The sequence below is a fragment of the Globicephala melas genome, chromosome 9 (genome assembly GCF_963455315.2).
Source record: "Globicephala melas chromosome 9, mGloMel1.2, whole genome shotgun sequence".
NCBI lineage: Eukaryota > Metazoa > Chordata > Mammalia > Artiodactyla > Delphinidae > Globicephala > Globicephala melas.
In genome coordinates, this window is record NC_083322.1 from 12,139,566 (window position 1) to 12,163,915 (window position 24,350).

General features: G+C 40.2%; 2 protein-coding genes across 2 annotated transcripts in view; one reads left to right on the plus strand and one right to left on the minus strand.

Moving 5' to 3' along the window:
* Nucleotides 1–24,350, minus strand: part of LOC115851771 (maltase-glucoamylase) — a 135,346-nt gene that overhangs the window by 94,276 nt on the left and 16,720 nt on the right. The window lies entirely within an intron of this gene.
* Nucleotides 12,607–13,608, plus strand: LOC115851772 (taste receptor type 2 member 38). Its single transcript, XM_030854046.1, is given in 3 exon segments — nt 12,607–13,150; nt 13,153–13,339; nt 13,341–13,608. Coding segments are annotated over 3 exon segments (999 nt in total).

A 24,350-nucleotide genomic window follows, 5' to 3' on the forward strand; every position in this document is an offset into this window, starting at 1 on the left:
GCTCTTTTGCAGGATCAGATTTGCTAGTTAATTAGCAATCAAGGTCTCCCTGAGGCAGTCATCCCTAAGACCTTGGGGCAAGAAGTAACCACCCTGACCCCTGGGGCACTGAATGTCTCTGCTGCAGGGAGGACGCTCCCTGTGCCTGGTAGCAGAACAAGACTGACACAAAGTGTAGATGATAAAGAGCAAAAAAAAAATGATCCTGGTACCCCAGAAGAGCCCCATCTCTCCCAATGACCCCTAATCTCATCCACTGATCTGTGTTTGAAGGAAATAACTGAAAATGTTTTCAAAATAGTTTCTTCTTTTCCTGCCTCTAGGAGGGGTACCCTTAAGCTTTTTTGTGTTAAAGAGACCCTTTGGCCATCCGGTACCTCCTAGGGTACCTCTCTTGGAATTACACTTTTTTTAGAATTATATATATATATATATATATATATATATATATATATATATATATATATATATATATTTTTTTTTTTTTTTTGGTACGCGGGCCTCTCACTGTTGTGGCCTCTCCCGTTGCAGAGCACAGGCTCCAGACGCGCAGGCTCAGCGGCCATGGCTCAGGGGTGCAGCCGCTCCACGGAATGTGGGATCTTCCCGGACCGGGGCACGAACCCGTGTCCCCTGCATTGGCAGGCGGACTCTCAACCACTGCGCCACCAGGGAAGCCCTTAGAATTACATTTTTAAATGCATGAGACAAAATACAAAATAAGCATACAAAAGAAACCAATTTCGTTGAATTACAGTTACTACAATACTTTTTAAATTGTAGTAATGTATGTTGTATTAACTAACAAATCTAGCAGCTGGTCTAATAGCTACTGCAGTTTCAAAATAGTGTAAACAGTATTTAGAGATTATCTTCAACATATAAAAGTATCCGTGACCTCTCTTGGAATAAAAGTCTTAGGTACTGCTCACACTACTGTGATTTGTGGCCTAACTTTATATTTTGAAAGACATATTAAATGTCAGTATTTCAGCAAAGAAAAAAACATAAACACTTTCCCCTTCCAAGTTCACCTGCTCTCTGAATTAAATGCACAAACCCCAGGTTAAGAACTCCAGTCTATTGCTAGGCAGACCCTCCCTCAAAGTAGGGCAGTGTCCTTGCCTGGGTGCCACTCCAAGTGATGTCAGTAATCCATGAACCCATTATTGCCAGTCCCAAGGAAATAAATACCAAAACTGAGGATAAATATTTAGAAGCTTCTATTGCCACTTGTCATGGTAACTTATGTCCATTGACCCTAATAATTAAAAACTGGAGTTTGTGTTTGTGTATATATATGTTTTTCAATTTTCTTTTTCTAGTAATTTATTTTTATTTTAAATTTACAAAAGTCTCAGTCTGTGACATAATGGAAATTTTTGTTTTTACAAAAACCTGATTTTTTACCACGGATCATTTTAAAAGCTCTGCTCAACTACTGTTATTCCTGGTCATTTGCTTTTATGGATCAGTGAAAATTCAAGAAAAACTTAGGCCAAGGGACCTAAATTTATAACCTGTGTATCACTGAGAAAAACTAAACAAATAACTAAATAAATAATGATCTATTATCATTATTTCATTGTGGACACAGACTATTAAAATGGAATGAATTTATCTTTTTGAAAAGTTCACTTTCTTGTCCTTATTTTTCTCATTTCATCGACCAACAGAGAAGGAAGCTCAGCTCAGTGCTCTGTGATGACCTAGATGGGTGGGACTGGGGGGGGGGGGGCAGTGGGAGGGAGGTCCAAGAGGGAGGAGACATAGGTATACATAGAGCTGATTCACTTCATTGTACAGCAGAAACTAACACAACATTGTAAAGCAATTATACTCCAATAAAAAATTAAATAAATAAATAAAAAGAGAGTTTGCGATTGACATGTACACACTGCTATATTTAAAATGGATAACCAACAAGGACCTACTGTATAGCACAGGGAACCCTGCTCAATATTCTGTAACAACCTAATTGGGGAAAGAATTTGAAAAAGAATAGGTACATGTATATACATAACTGAATCACTTTGTTGTACACCTGAAACTAACACAACATTGTTAACCAACTGTACTCCATATAAAACAAAACATTAAAAGAAAAAAAAGAAATGTTGGGAACCAGTAAGACCTGCAGACCAGGTCTGATATACTGCATTTGTTTGGCATCACAATGACAAAGAATTTTGAACTAAAAGAGGAAGAAAAGGAAAACTAAGGTGTACGGAGGCCTGTTGGGTACTGACGCCTTTTGCCGACATTATCTCATCAGTATTCACAACGGCCTGACAGCTGCAAGGGTCTGAACTGCCATGCGGATACTTGTCCACTCTGCATCAGAGCCCACGCAGACCGTTTAGTATTAGCCCGAACGAATTTCAAAGATTACCACGTACAGCCCCCTCATTTTACAGACGGGGAGCCTCGGATCTAGCAATTTTGTGAGGTTTGCATTAGTCTAATAACGGAATGTAATACGTGAGTGTTAACATTTAAAAAAGAAAAAATTTTGGCAGCTATATACTTTGCTCAAGGCCCTGTACTACTCACTGACTCTATGATGTTGCCTGACTAGAGCTTTTGAAAAGTGTAGCCACTGGATTTAAAAAAGAGATGATTCAGGACAGACCAATGTACAGAACTGTGATGCTGAGAGTGGTTTGTGACCCTGGTGACACAGCCTTACTTGAGCCTGAGGAGGTCAGGAAAACATGTCTGTCTGGGAGCCATGGGGGCCATGCAACTATGAGAACTAGTAATGTGAGGACAAAGCCTCCTCCTCAGAACTCTCCAGCCAAGCCCCTTCCCCAGACCCTGTGGCCCCATGTCTGGATCACGCAGGAGCTCGGGGGCCTACTCCCTCCTTCCAACCCCTGAAAATATGATAACCACTTCCTAAACACAAGTCAATTCAATGTTTAGTTATTATACGTGTGCTATAAACAAGCATCTATCAGAATAGCAATGACAGCAATATTTATGGAACACTGATATGGCCCATGCATTATGTTAAATGAGTCACAGGCATGATTTCAATTTCTCCTCATAATTACACTATGAGGCAGTGACTGTTATCACCCCAGTTTTACAGCTGAGAACCCTGAGGCACAAAGAGCGACTGCCCGAAAGCTGTGTAACTAACAAGAGGTGAAACCAGAATGCAAGCGCCGGCAGTCTGGTCGAGCCTACGCTGGAACACAAACGTGAGTGCTGCCTCCGTAACCCCACAGCCCAGAGCATGTAAGAAGTCAAATGGCTACGCTACAAAAGACAAGGCAGCACTGCCAAATGTCATTGGAAAAAGAACACTCCCATTTGGGAGGGACAGGAAAGAAAGAAATTAAAGGCCAAGATAGATGGGGGTGGGAAAGCAGGAGAGACGTTAAGATTTTGGGGGCTAAGGGATCAGCATAAGCAAGGCACAGAGGTAAGAAAGAATGGGACCTGCTTCAGAAACTGCAGCAGAAAGACGAGGGAAGACAGTTGTGGGAAAGTCAGGAACATTATTGGAAAAGTACCCTAGAGTCGCCGCATCACCGAGATTCTGTTAAGAAGAAGACTTCCACCAGCAACAGGGACCCATTGCAGGCTGTCATCAACATGAAATAGATTTCTGAGCCTAGGATTTCTCTGCCTAGGACTCAACGTGCAGGATTATCTGTCTCTGTGAGTCTTTACTCAGAATATTACTTCTTCCCACACCTCCAAACAGAACAAGACATATCCATAGGGAACACTGAGAGCTGTACAAGCTGCATGTCCACTGGAGTGGCCCCAAAGTATGGAACTCTGCCACCCTGAGATCCCCCATGGGCATTCCCTGAAGATCAAAGAGCCAGTGGATCACAGTCAATCCTGGGCAAGAACACCCGTCTCTCCCTGTGCAACTTTCCCAAAACAAAACTTTACTCAGGCTTCTCTTCTAAAACCTAAAATAGCCATGGTCTAGTTCTCACGATAAATCACACTTTTCTCTCTTTAAGGCCCTCGCTGTCATTTTGACTCCACTACTCCAGTGTTTTTCACTATGCACCAGTCAACTTGGCTCATGGCTGCTTCTGCATTTTTGCCTGAGGGCAGCCCTCCACCAGGGCTGTGTCTACATCCTCTTGTCCTCTGTTTTCTGTGAAAACCCCTCTCCTATTGCAAAGCCAAGTTTAAAATCCACTTGGTCATGAAATTTTCTCCAAACACTCAATTCACATTGACGTTTCCTCTTTTCTGAACTACTGAAGTAATAGTACATTCAAGAATAGTGTTCTGTCTTATGGGTGAACATACCCCAAAGTGCTCAGGGGAAAGCTAGCCTCTCATCAAGTCCCTGCTGGCTGAGTTCCCTCAGAGTCTCCCCAAAGCCAGACACACGTGAGGAGCCTATTCTGACCTCCTGAGTGGAGAAGGGACAGCTGAGCCCCAGTGTGTGTTCTCCATCCTCCTAGCATTGAACATGGCAATGGATTCTCCCTTCTTGGAATAAAATCCTTATGAAAAGATACTCATCGGTCTGGATTTTACCAGCAATGGACTGTGGGTGGGTTAGATAATCCTGAAAGTATTCCTAAATAAGCTTATTAAAATCTGAAACAGGTAGATGTAACATTGAAATCAAGTTAAATCATCTCTTGGACACTGTTTCCATGTTAAGTCTTCAGCTGGTGGTTTAGTAGTCCCCTGCATGGTGTCATAGAAAGAGCATGGGGTTTGGAAACAAACTAGCTGGGGTCTGAATATTGGATTCTCTGCTTACTTTCCACAGACCTTGGGCAGTCATTTCAATGCTCTGAAGCTCAATTGCCCTCTCTGTACATTAGGGGTGAGAATATGTGTGACATATATTATTTTGTGCCTAAGCTGAGATAATAAGTCCCTGATATCCAGTGTCCGTTTCCCAGTCCCTCCCTAACTTGTCTTTTCTGAAAATAAAGTCAAATAAAACCCAGCAAGCAGTCGCATTAGCTTAAATTCTGTTAACAACTCCTCCTTCAGTTCATCCACCCCCAGAAAGAGCCTCACTAGCCTGGGCCGGAGGAGGTGTTCTCTTGCATCCATGGACCACCGACAGACAAGTGCGGAGCACCAGTGCCTCCCACGGGGAACCACAGGCTGAGGGGGAAAAGCAGCCCAGCCCATGACTTTGTTCTCCATGGCTCCTTAACATTCCTTCTTCCCCCATCTCTCCCCACCCCACCCCACTCCCAAGCACATGCCATCTCCACACCTTCTTGTTACAAAGCATCTCTCACAGCCTCCACAGCCTACAAAACTGTATAAATTGTACCTCTTTCTTTTTATCGCAACCGAGTTCCTTCTTTCATTCCCAAAATAAGCTCTTCACATCAGACGCTATCTGGCAACGGAGAAGTTGCTTAGAGTGAGAGTGATTTCCCTGCCCAGAAATGTTCAAAGAAAGGTGAAAATAAAAGAGACTTATAATGGGCATTACAACATTTCCTTCTCTTGTGAAATACCTATTATTCAGCAGTTTTACACGACCTTTCATCCTTTCCTACCTCACCCTCACAGACAGGAATACGTGCAAACACTGGTGTGAGTCCAAGGAGAGAGTTATTAGGAATAATATATTACTTAGTATTCACCTGTTAGTAATAAAACTTTATATTTGTATAATACATTGCAGTTTTCAGAGCACTTTAATCTGTATTATCTCTCTGATCACACAAAGAAATAGAGCAGGAATTTTTAATCCCCATGTATAATGAGGAAACAAACTAAGAAAAATGACTTGCTAAAGGTCACTCAAATACTGGCCAAGTCGAACTAGTGCTAACTTAGTTTCAATCTAGTAATCCAGCGTTCCCAGAGTCTGAAGTCGGTAAATCCAGAAATTGCTTTTTCAGACTAAATACTTGTTCATTCATTCAACAGATTCAAAGTTCACTCTCCACCACGTATCCCAAAGAGGAAAGCTCAGATTCCATCCATTGTCAAATGCTACCATCCTCCCCTCACAGATGGATACTTAAGTCCAAAGCTTGTCCTAGAGATTTCTACCATTTCCTCCATGGCTCCCCTACCCCACGTCCAGGGAACCGGCCCAATCCTGTAAGGGACCCCAATACAGTCCTAACTCACCAGTTACAGCTGACTGGACCAGCACTGGACAGCTGATCCAACCTGGTCCAATTGGATTCTCTCTCCCGGAAATTAGGATTTGAGACACAGAGTCTGAATCATATTCAGGCTGTGGGATCATGTCATGTTACTGAGAGGCAGAAATTAAGGTTTTACTGAAAATACCTGTTTCCCCAAAGGAGAACAGGATAGACATATGGAAAGAAGCAGGAGTAAGAGATTATGCAAACCCAAAGAAGAAAAAGTAAAGAGACTAGCTACCAGTATTTTTCCTATTTCTGTTAAGACCAATACACAACAGAATTTCAGGTGATTCTCCTGCTTCTTCACCAAAATACTACTTCTACAATTACTACCACCACTGCTTCTACTACTAACCACCATCATCACCACCATCATCACCACCACCACCATCACCATCACCACTATCACCATCAACACCACCATTATCACCATCACCACCACCACCATCACCACCACCATCACCACCACCATCACCACCACCACCACCATCACCACCACCACCACCACCACCACCACCACCATTATCACCACCACCACCATTATCACCACCACCACCGCCACCATCACCACCATTACCACCGCCACCATCACTACCACCATCATCACCACCACCATCACCACCACCATCACCACCACCACCATCACCATCACCACCACCATCACCAGCATCACCATCAACATCATCCCTTCCTGCAGCCATGTACTGTGAGTCTCTATACCTGGCAACCAAATAGTCTCTGATGGCCCTGCTATGGCAGGCTCTCATTTTCTCCCTCTGTCCAGTGCAAATACTTTCAACAGAAATTTCTAACCACTCCAGTCCAACCTACAAGCAACATATTGGCAACACTTTGCTGACTTCTACAACCACTTGCAATTGCAGGACCTTCAAATCCCCACAAAGTCCCTCTGAATTATATGGCCTCCCTATAGAATTGTGCCTTTTAGTTCAGGAATACATGTAATCTAGGGGTATGTGGTGACACACTGAGAGGTACATAACACATCTTCTTGGAAAATCAACTTTAGTCAAAGTCCTTGGAGAGGAATAGGCAATTTGAATCAATATTTGGAATTATGAAAAATATGGCAGTATAAAGTAATGGCATGCATAATTTTTTTCAACATAAAACACTGAATTTACAGAAATTTTCCTGTGAGCCTGCTTCCCCCAGGTCCCCACCCCAGGGGAAACTGTGAAAAGAAAGCCATAGGGAATGTCTTAAAGGCGCCAATAATGTCTCACAGCCACACACAGGCTCTGGCTGTCGTTGTTGCCCTCTTCTCTGGCTTGGCCTCTCTCCCCCACACACTCCCTCGCCATCCGCTCTCTGGGAATCTCCGTGTCACACCATCTCCCCTGTCTCTGCTAGACAGTGACCCTCGAAGTGTCACTGCTGCTCCGTGCTCTCTTCCTTTCTCCATTACAGAGAAACAGAACAGGGCTGATGTCATCCAGCGTCTCACAGCTCTATCAGCTTTTACTTAAAACCTCCTCTTCCATAATTCATATTAGTGGACAAAATAAAGCTCAGAAAGGGGCCTGAGCACCTTCTAAAGCAATCCCTACCCACAGGTCCCTGCTGGGGAAAGTGACCCAAGTATGTCCCTAATCACAAGACTCCGTGCTGGCACCTGTGCTGACTGGACCTGGGCCGGGCACTAACCCAAGACAGCCAGACTGGCATCTCCAGACACCGCCTGCCGTGTGAGCACCAGACAACCCAGATTCTCCTTCTGAATGGAACGCAGAGAATCTGCAGCAGGATCGGTTAGTTGCAAGAGCAAAACTGAAAGGTAGAGAAACAGAAATAAGAGCTGTGTGAGACCATCTTTACCCTCATCTCCCCTGGCGTGACCTCTCTGCCCTCCTCCCTCTGACAGTTCAAAACGGACAGGATATGCTTTAAATGCAGGAAGCAGAGACGTCCTTCCTTTTGTTTCCTCTCTTGCGCTTCCTGTTTTCTGCCTCTTCGTGACAAACGAACCTAGACACAGGGCAGGTTGCCTTTCCCTCTGTCCACTTCCTCGCTTCACATCCCCAGATGGGCAAATGGACTCAGAGCCCTTCTCACAGGCAAGTTATCAGTTAGTCATTGCGTTCAGCTTCCAGTCACAGTGGCCCAAGCATTGTGACTTAAAGACAGAAAGATATTACCTTTCTCACTTTCTCTGCTCTCTCTGGAGCACAGTAGTCACTGGTGTGGTTTCACAAACTCAAAAACTTAGGATTGAGATTCTCTTGGCTTTTCGCTCATGGCTGGAGCTCCAACTGTAACATCTTAGTTCAGGCACAGAAAGAAGAAAAGGAGACAAGGGCTTTCTAAAAAATCCCACCCAATGTCTTCTTCTTGTGTCTCACTGGCTACTCTTATCTGAAGGAAAGATGGGAAATGCAGTTTATTTTTAGTTAATATTGACATACCCAATAACACAGGGGTTCTGTTGGCAATGAAAAGGAGAGAACTAATAGTCTGCAGGCAATTAGCAATAACTACCATGAACAGAATGGCAAGTTGGATGCGTGGATTCTGCCTAGGTCTGCTGCATGCTCCAAACCAAGTTGTACCAGAGTTCCACCTTGGGAGCTTTCAGACGCTGGTCTAGCTTTCAATAAAGTAACACACGCCCTACACCCCATTTCCCTGCTGCTCCTCTCATGTAATCGGAGTGATTGGCAGAGCTGAATTTGGGAATTCCCGGGACTCTTGGCTACATGCCATCTAAAAGCATCAACATCCTAACTCCTCACTTAGTAACCCTGGCCAAGATATCTAACTAACCTTCCTGAAACTCCACTTTGTCATCAGTAAAATGGAAGTATCACTACACTCTTCACACAGCAACTCTGAGATTAAAGGACATTCAGCCTGCCATAGCATGATAAATGGTGTCTAAAATTTCACTTCTGTGACATACGCGTCACATTATTGCAAGAGTAAATCAATGACTGGGGTGAGCCTGCACGGAGAGCAGGCCAGGAATTCCAGGTCTCACAGTGGCCTGGCGCCACCTCGTGGCAGCTGTTGAGTAATGATAGGAAGATTCTGGATCCCAAGCTGGCTTTGACTTGGGAAAATGGGAGGGATTACATGACTCTTCAGTTCGATTATCTGGGGAGTTCGGAGACACAAGACTCATCCGCAGGTGCCATGCTTCCTAAGAGCAACTTACCTGTTCTTTCCCACTGGTCTCAGACAACCCTCTGAGGCAGGAGATAGACAGGCCCCAGGCTGAGCAGCTGGAGTCTGTCCCCTGTGGACAGATACTCCAAGATAAATATAATGGCAGGGGCAGGGAGGCCCCTGATAAAAGATAAAGAGACCACATATTTCCATTCTTGAGGTCAAGGAGACTTACCCAACTACACAGGAGCAGAAAGGCTCCTCGGGGGCCAAAAAGGGAGGGGGCGCCACCCCATAATAGGTGGTGTCAACCTTCCCATAGGCCTCTGTGCTGGAATCCATCTTGGCTAAGAGATGCACAGGCACACAGGGGAGGACCCGGAGTTAAACCAAATACGGACTCAGAGCCAGGCAAAGCGAGATGATTGGCCAGAGGAAACCCAGAAGAAATGCCCACATAAGTGATTCAAACCACCACGGAGGCGCGACTCTCTCTCTGAGCCAGCCCGTGTGCGCCTATTCACAGGTACTTTTTTCCTCCTAATAAACACTTGTTTCACTACTTTCCATTTCTTTGCTGAAATTTATTTCTACAAAGCAGACAAGCCAGGGACTTCTCACTGGCCACTGGCCCTCATGGTCTAGTGGCTAGGATTCAGCGCTCTCACTGCTGTGGCCTGACTTCAATCTCTGTCAGGGAACTGAGACCTTGCTTCAAGCCACTGCAGGCCGAGGCCACCCAAGATCACCTCCATAACTGTCTAACCACAGGGTAAGAACTGAAGCCAGTCCCTAGGTAGGAATGGGGGCAGGTGCCAGACAAGAAGAAGCCAATCATGGATCACTTTATATTATAATTCTCACAGAAGTGAAAGAAACAGTCTTGGTCAAGAGCCCAGCCCCTCCAGTCTCACCTGCTACAAGGCAGCACTGGCCTCGTCTCACCCATCAGAGCACAGGGCTTCTTCCTACCCTGGCACCTTCCTGGGGGCAATATCCTCCATCGTCACCATGGCCCTACTTCAGAACAACACCATCCCAGTCATCTGTTTCCTGTCAGCTGTCTGTCCCGTTAACATTAAATTGTTTCTTTCAGTTACCTCTCTTATCTCAAGTCGTTTACCTTACTTTCCCATCTAAATTAAAATGATCTCTCTCCCTGAGGAATACACGCTTTCACGTATAAACTGCCATTTCTTCACAATTCCTGTTGTCTTGGCTTCCTTTCTCAAGGCCTCATGGGACTTCCCTGCTGTCTCTCCCCCTCCACCCCTTTGCTTTGCATCTAGATAATTAAGTAGGTGAGGGAGAGTGAGGTTGCAGGGACTGAGGAATCTCAGCTCAGTGATGTTCAAACAGGAAGCTCACTTTGTTCTCAGAAACGTACATACTTTCTTACAATAGCCAAGATATGAAAGCAACCTAAGTGCCCATCAACACATGAATGGATAAAGAAGATGTGATGTGTGTGTGTGTATATATATAGAGAGAGAGAGAGAGTGTGTGTGTGTGTGAAATACTACTCAGACATAAAAAAAGAATGAAATTTTGCAATTTGCAACAACATAGATGGACCTGGAGAGTATTCTGCTTAGCGAAATAAGTCAGAGAACAACAAATATTGTATGTTTTCACTTACATGTGAAACCTATATATATTTGGTGAGAACATTTAAGTTTTACTCTCTAAGCAAATTTTATTAATACAATTCAATGTTATACATTGTATGTTATACACTGGATCCTCAGACTTTATTTGTACCCTTTTACCAACCTCTCCTTATTTCTCCCACCTCCCAACCATTGGCAATCACTGTTTTACTCTTTGTTTCTATGTTTGACTCTTTTTCTCGTATTCCACATACAGTAGAAGTGATACCACGCACTATTTGTCTTTCTCTGTCCGGCTTATTTCACTTCGCACAATGTCCTCATGGTCCATCCATGTTGTCGCAAATCACAGGACTCCCTTTTTCTCATGCCTGAATAATATTCCACCGTATCCATTCATCCATTAACGGACCCTTGGGTTGTTGCCGTATCTTGGCTATTGTGAATAATGCTGCAACGAACATGGCAATGAGGACGTATCTTTGAGATCCTTTTGCATTCCCTTTGGATATATACCCAGAAGAGGAACTGCTGGATCATATGATAGTTCTATAACTAGCATTTACTGATTGGACGTCATGTGCCAAGCATAATCCCAGTCATGTTACATGTGTCAATTCGGGTCATCCTCCCAACCCTCTGAGGTAGCCATTATTTTGTTCGTCATCTCTATTTCATATGAGATGAGCGAAGAGGGTTCAATAACTTGCCAAGTTCTCACAGAGAGGAAGCAGCAGAGCCAGGCCTTGACCTGAAAGAGCCTGGCTCTAGAGCCCACACTCTGAACACAGAGCGCCCTTCAGAGGAGGACATCTGAGAAGGGACAGAGGCTCTGATTATGTACACAGGACCCTCTAGGCCACTGTGAAAACTTGGCTGATACGGTGAAGGAGATGGGGGACCCTGAAAGGTTTGAACAGAGCAATGACATGATCTTAGTTATATGTTAACAGGATTGCTATTGCTGCTTTGTAGAAAGTGGGGTATGGGAGGGAGGGTGGGAAGCAGACAGAGCAGTTGTAAGGCTTCGGCAATGATCCAGGCCAGATACCCACCCCCTACCCCTTCATAGCAAGATGCTGGCCTTGTTCATGTTAATACTCCTCTTGCCAAGCACAGTACCTGGCATAATAATGATGGTTGAATGAAATCTTTGGCAATGGCAGTCATACTAGTCATACAGGGGAGGAACCATGCACTTGTCCATATTAAAAACATAGTCTATGATCAGTCACCCTCAGGGGTGATAGAAGGCATGCAAATGGAGAGAGGCACCATCTCAAAGCCTAGTTCACAGAGAATATATGCTTTGTCTGCTGCCAGTTTCCTTAAAACCCATAAGCAAATCCTGCTCTCCTCTCCACTCATGTGGGTCCAGATGGGCATGCAAAACTGGGCTTGGGAAATCAAGACCTTGTCTTATTTGCATCCCTCATGCCAGGCCATGGTCCTCTGGGAAGGCTGTTGTTACAGAAACACCTGGGTTTATTCAAAGCTTCTGCATCACCCAAGAGATAGAACCATCACTCTTCTACTCTTATGATGAGACTTTGTGTGTATCCAAGAGATATTCTAAAGCAACAATATCCCTCTAAGTTTACTGTCAGAACGTTTTATGCACTCACTCTGGGATAGCTCTAGAGCAAGAGCTGGATGTCTTGTAAAGGAAAGGTCGTGGCTCAAAATGTACACTTACCCTTCTCTGCTGGGCGGTGTTTGAGTCTTAGATTAGCCAAGTAAGAAGAGACATCATGGTGACTCTGACTGCCACTGTAACTGTGCCCTATGAAGTCAGGAATGCATTTCTGTTCTTTTCAGTCCTGGAGTTTGCAGTAGGGATCCTGGTCAATGCCTTCATTTTCTTGATGAATTTTTGGGTCGTGGTGAGGAGGTGGCCACTGAGCAACTGTGATCTTGTCCTGCTGAATCTCAGCCTCACCTGGCTTTTCCTGCACGGGCTGCTCTTTCTGGATGCCATCCAGCTTACCCACTTCCAGTGGATAAAAGACCCGCTGGGCCTCTGCTACCAGACCATCCTCATGCTCTGGATGCTCGTAAATCAAGCTGGCCTCTGGCTCACCACTTGCCTTAGTCTCCTCTACTGCTCCAGGACTGTCCATTTCTTTCACACGTTCCTCCTCCGCTTGGCAAGCTGGATCTCCAGGAAGATCCCCCAGATGCTCCTGGGTGCTACTTTTTCCTCCTGTGTCTGCACTGTTCTCTATTTGTGGGACTTTTTCAATAGATCTCACTTCTCAGTTGCAACCATGCTACTCATGAATAACAATACTCAATTGAGAAACTGAGAAAACTCAATTTCTATCATTCCTTCCTCTTCTGCAGCCTGGGGTCCACCCCTTCTTTCTTGCTTTTTCTGGTTTCTTCTGCGGTGCTGATTGTCTCCCTGGGGAGGCACATGAGGACAAGGAGGGCCAAAACCAGAGACTCTCGGGACCCCAGCCTGGAGGCCCACATCAAAGCACTCGGGTCTCGTCTCTTTCTTCTACCTGTATATGGTATCCTTCTGCGCTGGCTTCATCTCGGTGCCTTTGCTGATGCTGTGGCACAACAAGATCGGGGTCATGGTCTGTGCAGGGATACTGGCAGCCTGCCCCTCGGGGCACACAGTCATCCTGATCTCAGGCAATGCCAAGCTGAAGAGAGCCGTGGAGACCATTCTGCTCCGGGCTCAGAGCAGCCTAAAGGTAAGGGCGGACCGCAAGGCAGATCCCAGGATGCCAGATCTATGTTGAGAGTGGACACGAAACGGGCTCTTCATAACTATGCCTCTGATTGTTCATAAAGCCTTCAGAAACCGATTCCAATTTCTTTTCTAAAGTATAACTCCAAGTCTCTCTACTTTACATCCATGATCCCACCCACAGTAGAATAAAATTATTAAAGCTCTACACATGGCCTAGGCAAGTATAATGGCATTGGTTGTCTAGGTGTGTCTTGATAAAATGAACAAAATGGAGAAGTGAAGTGCTCAGTGTAAATTCTTTGTATACTATAGCTTACTAGTGCTTGATATGAGCCAAACCATGAGAAATCACCTCTTACGAAATGATATCTAAATCCCAAGATAGCATGGTTGGTTTTTCACATGACTGCCATTTCTTAACGTGAGTGCTAGTGGGACTTCCCCGGTGGTCCAGTGGTTAAGACTCCGCGCTCCCAAAGCAGGGGCCCTGGATTCGATCCCTGGTCAGGGAACTAGATCCCGCAAGCCGCAACTAAGATCTGGCACAGCCAAATAAATAAATATTAAAAAAAAAAATAGGTGCTAGCATATAATATTTAAACATATTCACTACTATGGCAATTATATTATCCTCCTCAAGCTCCACAATATTCATGGAAACACAGATATGAAAAGACAAACTTGGAAGAAAAAGGTGTCATCACTTCAGCTTCAAGAGGTACTACATGAAAACGCCTACAGGAACCAGAGGATGGGTCATTTTGCCTGAAAATGCACTGATTCAGAAATGTACATTCACCTGCTTTAGAGTGGGAGAAAAAGACGGGTAGATACTTGCTCAGTGGGTGCCTGTGTGTGTCTCCTGGCTCTACTCCACTTGCTCATGAGGACAGTGCTTTGCCTGGTGCCAAGCACCGGTCAGTCTAGTTGGGGAACCTACCAAAATAGCCTCGCTAAAAGGCCTATTTGTGGAGACCGGCATTCTCTGCCTGCCTGCCAGGAATCTAGCCGGGAAGGCTTTCCTCAAATCACATCCTAAATGGCTCAGCAGAGAGAAAGGTATACCAGACATAGATCTTTATGGGCTTCAAACCAGCCCAGCCTGGTTCTGCCAGCTGTGGGTGCTGCCGAGTACTGCTTCCTCCTCCCAGGACCTGTTCTGGATAACTCCACTCCCTCCTCTCAGTTTTCCCAAATTACCCTTTTTGCCACCTCCAATGGCTGCAAAATTTATGCCTTCATCTGGTTTCCTTTTCTTGGTGGACACCAAAGTTGTCCTAGGTTTTCCTCAAAGACAGTGGTCTCCCTACTCTTGGCTTCACATTAAAATTGCCCGGGGAGCTTTTAAAATCTCGATGCCCAGGCCATTAGGAGTGGAATTACTGTGTCATAAAGTTGATGTACATTTAGCTTTACAAGAAACTGCTAGAGTTTTCCAGAGCGATTCTAGCATTTCATGCTCCCATCAACAGTGTAGGAGAGTTGTTCTACATTTTCACCACATTTGGTATTGTCAGTCTTTTTTAATTTGGGCCATTCTAGTGGAGGTGAATGGTATCTCGATCTCGTTGTGGTTTTAATTTGCATTTCCCTGACAACTAGTAATATGGAGCACCTTTTCATGTGGTCCATGGCCATTTGAACACCTTCTATTATAAAGCTACTATTTGACTTGTTTGCCCCTTTTTTTAATATTCAGTTGTCTTTTTATTATTTCTTTGTAGAATTTTATTGATCTGCAGCATTTGTGTGTATATTCTTAAAATATATATATATATATAAAAAATATTCAGCCTGTAAAAAACTAAAAATAGAGTTACCATATGATCCAGCAATCCCACTCCCAGACATATATCCAGAAAAGATGAAAACTCTAATTCAAAAAGATACACGAACCCCAATGTTCACAGCAGCACTATTTACAATAGCCAAGACATGGAAGCAACCTAAATGTCCACTGACAGACGAATGGATAAATAAGATGTGGTATATATATAATACAATGGAATATTACTCAGTCATAAGGAAGAATCCATTTCCAGCAACATGGACTGACCTAGAGATTATCATACTAAGTGAAGTAAGTCAGAAAGGTAAGACAAATATCATATGATATCACTTATATGTGGAATCTTAAAAAATGATACAAATGAACTTATTTACAAAGCAGAACAGACTCACAGACATAGAAAACAAACTTATGGTTACCAAAGGGGAAAGGGGGCAGGGAGGGATAAATTAGGAGTCTGGGATTAGCAAATACAAACTACTACATATAAAATAGATAAACAACAAGGCCCTACTATAGTATAGCACAGAGAACTATATTCAATATCTTGTAATAAACTACAATGGAAAAAAATATTTAGTCTAACAATCTATGAACAGGATATAGCTCTTCATTTGTCTATAATTTCTCTCAGCAATATTTTATAGTTTTTAGTGTAGAGGTCTTGCATGTCTTTTGATTAAATTATCCCTAGGTATTTAATATTTTATAATGTTACATACAGTAATGTTAAATGGGGTATTTAAATTTTCATATTTCAATTATTTGCTGCTAGTTTATAAAATTTTTGTACATTAACCATGTATCTTGTCACTTTCCTAAATGAATTTAATAGTGCCAATAGTTTTTTGTAGGTTCTTTGAAATTTCATACTGAAACAATCATGCCATCAGCAAATAAGAGAACTTATATCTCCCTTCTCAATCTTTATGGCCTTTATTTAACTAATTTCACTGGCTGGAACCATCAGTACAATCTTGATTAGAAGTAATGTGAGTATACATTCTGCCTCTTTCCTGATCTTACAAAGAAAACATTATTTCATCATTGAGTATAATATCAGCTGTAGATCTCTTATAGATCTCCTTTATCAGATTAAGAAAGGCCATTTTTATTGCTAGTATGCTAAGAATTTTTATCAATGGAGGTTGAATTTATTGAAACGAGGGAATGGTTTCTCTCCTCTATTTTGTTAACACAGTGATTTATATTGAAAAAATTTTGCATGTTAAATCAGTCTTGCATTCCTGGGATAAGTCCCAATTAGTCATAATGTATTATTTTTATATGTTGCTCTATTTGACTTGCTAACATATTGTTAAGAATCTTTGCATCTATCTTAGTATGTACTATTAACAACTGTTATTCTTGGTAGACTATATTTGTTACTTGCCCTTTCAAAGAGAATCTGTGGGTTATAAACTTTATGAATCCTCTATGTCTAAAATTGTTTGCCCAGCTAAAATAGGCTAGCTGAGTATAGAATTCTACATTCAAGTTTATTTTATCTTAATTACATGAAGATATTGCTACTTTGTCTTCTCAAAAACAGTATTACTAATGTTATTCTATTTCTCATCCCTTTGCAGTTTATTTTTCTTTTCTATGTAAAGTTTCTCCTCAGAAGTGAATTTCTTTCCATTATTTTCTTAAGTTTCATTTTATTGTTTCTAGTTATGGGTGTTTGTTCTTCTGTTTGTTTTTCAATCTTGCTTGGTAGCCAGAGAAACCTTTAATCTTAGGAGTCATGTTTTCTTCACTTTAGGAAAATTCTTGGTCATATTTCTTTAATATTATCTCCCCTCTATTCTCTCTCTTTTTTCCTTCTGAAACTTCTTTTAGCTGAATATTTAGGTTCTGGACCTATTCTTGTCTTTGACTTTTCTTTAATATTTTCAGTATTTTGGGACATGTTCAGGGAAGTTTCTCAGCTCTGTTTTCTAGCACATTTTTTAATCCCTTTGTTTTTTTTTTAATTAAAATACATTTTTTTAATTAATAGAATTTTTATTTTGTTCTTCTTCATAAGCACCTGTTCTTTATCATAATGTTTGGTTCTAACTCTTTGAAGCTAGTTTTTGGAAGAAGTTACCTCCTTTGGCTCTTTGAGAATATTAAATATTACTTTAAAATCCTTTTTAGGCTGCATTATGACCTTTAATTCCTAGGTTATATGTTCCTTTGGTGGCTGAGTTTATCTGTGTTTCTGTAAAGACATTGGTGTTACTTAGCAGTTTTGTCATTCTTAGCTGTTTGTACAGGAATTCTTTCCACACTCTGTGGCAGGAATTTCTCCTAGTGCAGTGGCTTCACAACTGTGTAGATACTAACCCTGAAGATGACTTAGTTTTAGATTTGTCTGCTGGGCAGAGACATATCAGAATTTGTTTCCAAGAAACACAGCCCTAGTTCCCGCTTCACGATAGTAAAGCAGCAGACTCTGTGGTGGTTTTGAGTTTGTTTTACTCTTTTAGAAATGCTTCTTCAATTCTGGTTCATGATACTTTCTCTTACTTGAGTGTGGCTAAGAATTTGTTCATTTAAAAAATATGCATATATCATTTTAATGGGTTTTGTGTAGAAGGGAGATATTTTATCAAATTTCTCATGTGCCACCTTGAACTTAAAAAGAATCACTGATATTTCTAGTTTTCTAAAATATTTTGTAAAGAATAAGAATTATTTTTAACATCCTTTCAGCAACGATTGAGTTAAATATTACTGTATCCTCTGTTGTGTTGACATGATATATTACATCAGTGATTTCTGAAGAGAAGTTATGAGTGCCTCAGTAGCTGTTTGCTTGATGTTAAAGAATATTTTAATAGTTCCTCTGGGGTACTTTTTATTTATTTTTTTAATTTTGTATTCCTTTGTTTTGTTTTCCACTTCCTCGCTCTTTTAAAAGCGAGGTCTACTTAAGTCTGGTATTAGAATTTGTATGAATGGATTTCCCTAGATCTAGTTTTATCTTCAAATGATGACTGGAAGAATATTTCTCTGACCTTACTATTTCACTCAGACTTTGGTCTGAAGATCTGGTTCCTGTGTAAAACATTTAGTTAAATTTCTAGTATTTAGTTGTCATTTATCACATTATTTTTCCTAAATTTTCCTGCTTTCCTGTTGGGTCATTTCTCTTTGTGTGGGGAAATATATTCCTGGAAAAGTTGAAATTGATTACTATATTTCAACTGAGTAATAGTCTCTTTTTTTCCTAGAGAAAAACTATACTATTTTTGAAATGAAACGCACCTGTTGGTCTAGAGGTTCTACACTTCACTGAGGGTATAATGGTCCAAATTATATTCACTTCTGTCTCTGAAAATACTATATTCTTTGTGTATAGGTCTGAAATGTGAAAAATACAGTACTAACTAGAGACCTAGAATATTGTCCTAACCCTGCACCTCATAAAGCTTTGCAGTAATTTCTTTTTAACCCAGAAATGGCTTTCTGGCTTCTATTTGGCAAAAGTTCCATATGTCTTGGAGAGGCATGGAGAAGGGTACTGAAGTCTCCATTTTCCTGCTTGACTTTGCTTCATTGTTATTGTTTTAACTGCTACTGCTCTTAATATTCAATACCAAAAGCACTACAGACCTCAAACATAAATAAAAATTTTCTCTGCTTTTGTAAATTTAAAAAAGAAAAAAAGAATCTTTGCATCTAGTTTCATGAGAAATACTAACTTCTAGTTTTCTTTTTTTCTTTTAAGTATCTTTGTTAAGTTTGGTATCAAGGTTATTCTGGCCTCATAACATAAATTGAGAAATGTTTCCTCTGTCTTTATTTTCTTTAGGATTTTGTAAAATTGGTATTATTCCTTCCTTAAATATTTGATAGCATTCACCAGAGAAGTCATTTGGGCCTGAAATTTCCTATTCAGGAAGCGTTTTTTAATTATAATAATTACAATTTACTTAATAGATACAGTATTAATAAGATTGTCTATTTCTTCTTGTGTCTATTTTTGTAAGTTGTGCTTTTAAAGGAATTTGTCTCTTTCATCTAAGTTTGTAAATGTATTGCCATAAATTTGATCATATCCCTTTATTATCATCTTAATGTCTATAGTATCTGCTTTGCTATTCCCTCTTTCATTCCCAATTTAGATAACTTTTGTTATCTCTTTTTAATTCATCACTCTAGGTAGAGATTTATCAATTTATTGATAATTCCAAGAAATCACCTTTTGGTTTCATTTATTTCCTCTATTTCTTTTATTTTCTTCTACCTATTTTTTTTATTATTTCCTTCCTCTACTTTTTAGGTTTAATTTCTCTTCCTGATTTAGCTTCTTAAGTTAGAGAATTAGATCATTGATTTTAAGTCTTTTTTTCTGTTCTAATATAAACATTTAAAGCTTTAAGCTTTAAGTTTCCTGCTAAACACATTTTGCCACATCCCCACATATTTCAATACATTGCATTTCCCCCCAGTTTTATTGAGATATAATTAATGTATAATGTCTGTAAGTTTACAGTGTACAATGTAACGATTTGATTTCACATATATATTGCAAAATGTTTACTACAATAAGATTAGTTAACATATTCTTTACTCACATAATTACCATTTTGTTGTTGTTGTTATAGTTACAGTGAGAACACTAAATCTTTATTCTCATAACAACTTTAAAGTATACAATATAGTATTGCTAAATATAGTCACCATGCTATACATTAGATCCCAAGAACTTATTCATCTTATAACTGAGAATCTGTACCTTTTGACCAACATATCCTCATTTCCCCCATGCCCCATCCCCTGGCAACCTCTATTCTACTCTCTGTTTCTATGAATTTGATGATTTTAGATTTCAAAATAAGTGAGATCATATAGTACTTGTTTTTCTCTGTCTGGCTTATTTTATTTAGTAATATAATGTCCCTTAGGTTCATCTATGTTGTTGCAAATGGCAAATGGCAAGATTTGCCTTCTTTCTCACAGCTGAATAATATTCCATATTATATATATGTGTGTGTGTGTGTGTGTGTATACACACATCCATCTTCCTTATGCATTCATCTTAGGTTGTTTCCACATCTTGGTTGTTGTGAATAATGCTGCAATGACCATAGAAATGACCACCTCTCTCTGAGATACTGATTTCATTTCCTTTGGAATATATACCCAGAAGCAGGATTGCTGGATCATATGGTAGTTCTATTTTTAACTTTTCAAGGAACCTCCATACTGTTTTCCATAGTGGCTACACCAATTTGCATTCCCATCAACAGTGTGCAAAGGATCTTTTTCTCCACATCTTCATTAGCATTTGTTATCTCTTGTTTTGATAATAGCCATTCTAACAGGTGTGCTGTGATATCTCATTGTGGTTTTGACTTGAATTTTCCTAATGATTAGTGATCTTGAGCACCTGTTCATATACTTTTTGGACACTTGTGTGTCTTCTTTGGAACAATGTCTATTCAAGTCCTTTGCCCATTTTTTAACTGAATTGTTTTTTTGCTATTGAGTTGTGTGTGTTCCTTAAACGTTTAGGATTGTAACCCCTTATGAGATATATAGTTTGGAAATATTTTCTCCCGGTTGGTAGGTTGCCTTTTGTGTTGATTGTTTCCTTTGCTGTGTAGAAGCTTTTCAATATTCCTTTTTTATATAGGATAGACCGCTCTGTTGATGCTGAGTGTAAAGCCATAATTTGCCCCCCCGAAGGTCTTTTCTGATGCTTTTATTCCACTTGATCTCTCGGTAGCTTTCTTTTTTTGATTCAGGTACTATGAGAATGGCTGAGGGCTCAGGGCAGTGAATTAACAGACATGTGCTAGTTTCCTATAGCTGTTTTTAAGATGCTTAATTTAGTTTACAGAAATTTGACATTACGTGCCTAGGTGTGAGTTTCTTTTTATAAAATCTGTCTGGAGTTTGCTGATTCTGTTCAGTCTATGAGTTGATATTTTTCATTAGAGAAATTATGAGCCATATTTCTCCATACGACTCCTCTGGATACTGCCCTCAAGAAACTTTTTTCTTCTTTGTTCTCTCAAACAACAAAATTTTTTTTCTCTTTCTAAAATTTTTTAATTAAATATAGTTGATTTACAATGTTGTGTTAGTTTCAGTGTACAGCAAAGTGATTCAAAGTGATATATATATAATTGAATATATATATTATATTCAATTATATATATATTCTTTTTCAGATTATTTTCCCTTATAGGTTATTACAGAATATTGAGTATGGTTCCCTGTGCTATACAGTAGATGCTTGCTGGTTATCTATTTTATATATAGTAGTGTGTATATGTTAATCTCAAACTCCTAATTTAATAAGTGGAGTGTCAGACCTTTCCCAAAAGTAGTCTCACACACCCCTATGATCCTAGACCACCACTAAGCACCATGTCCAGAAATGAGCTACTCTCTTCTCCTAGGAAAAAGGACCTGCAGGGCATATTCGCCATACTTAAAGTGTTCTTAATAAAAAATTTATCAACGTGTTTCTCCCTTGAACTTTATTATGCTCACGCATTTTGCAAGAAATATCTTGCAAAAGGTAGAGAAGGAGAGATGCAGAATAGCAGGGGAGCTGCAATTGAATAAACTTAGAAATTTCAATGTTAAGATCTAAGGGTGATGCAAAAAATAATAAAACATATTCTGTTTAGTGTAGAATCTTCCATTTACTTGGGGGAATACACACCATCATATAGGGAACATTTAAGTGGTGACAAGAGGCTGTATGTAATTCAGTGTCAAAATTTTTGGCATAAACAAAATGTGTGACCAGAGTTCAGATCACAATTTAAGTGAAATGACATAAACAAAGGGGTAGAAGTGAGAATAAGCATAGTATATTCTGTACAGGTAGGTCAAGGTCAGATTGTAGAGCCAAGCTCAAGAGCTGAGTCTTCATGTTAATGGTCATAACAAAACCTTAAATAGGGAAGAGACATGATCATAGCAGTGATTTTATAAAGTTTTGTCTGATAGTGTTTTCTAATATTGATTTGAAGGGGAGGAGGTGAAAGTTTTGGGAGGTGAAAGTTTTGGAGGTGAAAGTCATATTAATATAATGACTAACAAAAATAAAGAAGTTGAAGAAGGAAGTTGGATTGAGTTTGTGGAAAATGGTAAATGTGGTTTGGAACTTATTGCAACTGGACTGACATCATGTCACCTAGCTGGAAAACACCAGTAGAGCCTTGGAAATGAAGCTAAAATTCAGATTCGAGGACAGAACTAGAAACAGACATATGGTCATCACAAGAGCAGCTAGTCTGGAAAATATAAATTTTTAATTGGGTTATAAAGGTAGAGGGAAAATGTTGGTAAGGTTGGAGGCCATAAATTTCTGGCAGCAGTAAGTGGGCAAGAAGTAATGAGAATCATTGGAATAGGCCAGATGCGTGTGCGCGTGCATGAGCGTGTGTGTGTGTGTGTGTGTGTGTGTGTGTGTGCACCTTCCCAGCACCTCTTTCTTCTGAGAACAACCACATCCACCTAGCGGTAACTGCTCCTCATGCCCCAGTTAGGATGTTTACCATGATCCTGCCCCTGACTATATTTGCTGGGTCTTTTCTAGTCCCACCAATGTCTACCTTTGGGATTTTTCTAACTCGATCCAAGAAAAATTTGTAAGACATGAAATACAGCAGCTTCTCCTGGCTATGCTTCCTGCCATATTTCCTATCACAAGAGGAAACGAGCAGAGACAAGAGGTAGATATGGCAAGACCTAGTTTTATTTGGTTCTTGATGTTCCAGAGGTTCAGCTATATCCTTTGCCTGCTTTGGTTTCATTGTACAACCCTTTATTATATGCCATGAGCCAACACATACCACTTTTGCCTAAATTAGTTTGAATTGAATTTTTCACTTGCAACCAAAAGATTCATGATACAATGATAATACATAACCCATGAAGGGAAGAGGGGGATGTGACTGGTGAGTAGTACAAAGGGTTTCAGTTAGACTAATGTTTCATTTCTTGGATTAGGAGATGGGTGTTTATTATATTATTCTTTATCCTTTTTTGTACATCTGAAATATTACATGATATAGTTTTTAAAATACTGCATCAGAGACTTGACATTACACGTCATCTAAGTACTTTGAATATGTTGTTGCTGGGGCATTTACCTGGAGGCACACCGCTGTATAATTAAATTCACTCTGTCCTACAAAAAGTCTGATTTGGGAAAATTTACTTAGCACTAAATAATCTAGTTCACTTTCTGTGCCAAAATTAGTTTTCAGAAATGAAACAGATGACATGAAATAAATTTCTGAGCCTATAAAACTTAATTTTCAATATATGTTCTCCAATTTCAAAATTACTGGGCAAATGTTCTATTCATATTTAGAAGAACCTACACTTAAAAAGAACTATTTTCCATTTATGAAGCAGAATGCAGTTAAATATGGCTCCTAGTTAACAGGATTCAAGGATAAATTCTGTACTTTACATCTCAATGCACAATATTAACTTGAAATGGCAATCCACAAAAGAAAATAAGTTTTTAGTTCCAAATCAAAGACATGTAACAATTAAATGTTTCTAACTTTCAATTTGTATTTTTTCAATGAATTTAAAATATTGTCTCCAATATCATACATTTGTGTTATGTGTTGAGTAAAAATAAAAAGTTTCATATAGTTCTGGCAAGTGTTTGTCTTATGCTTGGTTAACTTCATTCAGTATATTCATTGTCAAGTACCTATAGGCATTTGAGTTTGTAAACCACTGGTTTATAAGCCACATTACTATAAAAACGTATAAAGGAAAGGTGTATTTCTTCACTCAGAAGGAGGGGGAAAGATCTCTGAGGTTTAACTTTGGCAGAATTACACACAATATCCATCACCAAACAAAACGATGAAATTTGTGGCTTAATGTACCTCCACTGCAGTTAATTCGCTGTTTACACCAGCCATCACCACAAAATCTGTAGGTCTTACCTTTATAATTGTGTATCTGGCCAATTCAAGAAGCCAAGGAATAGTGTTCCTCAAAAATGATTTCACAGAAATCAT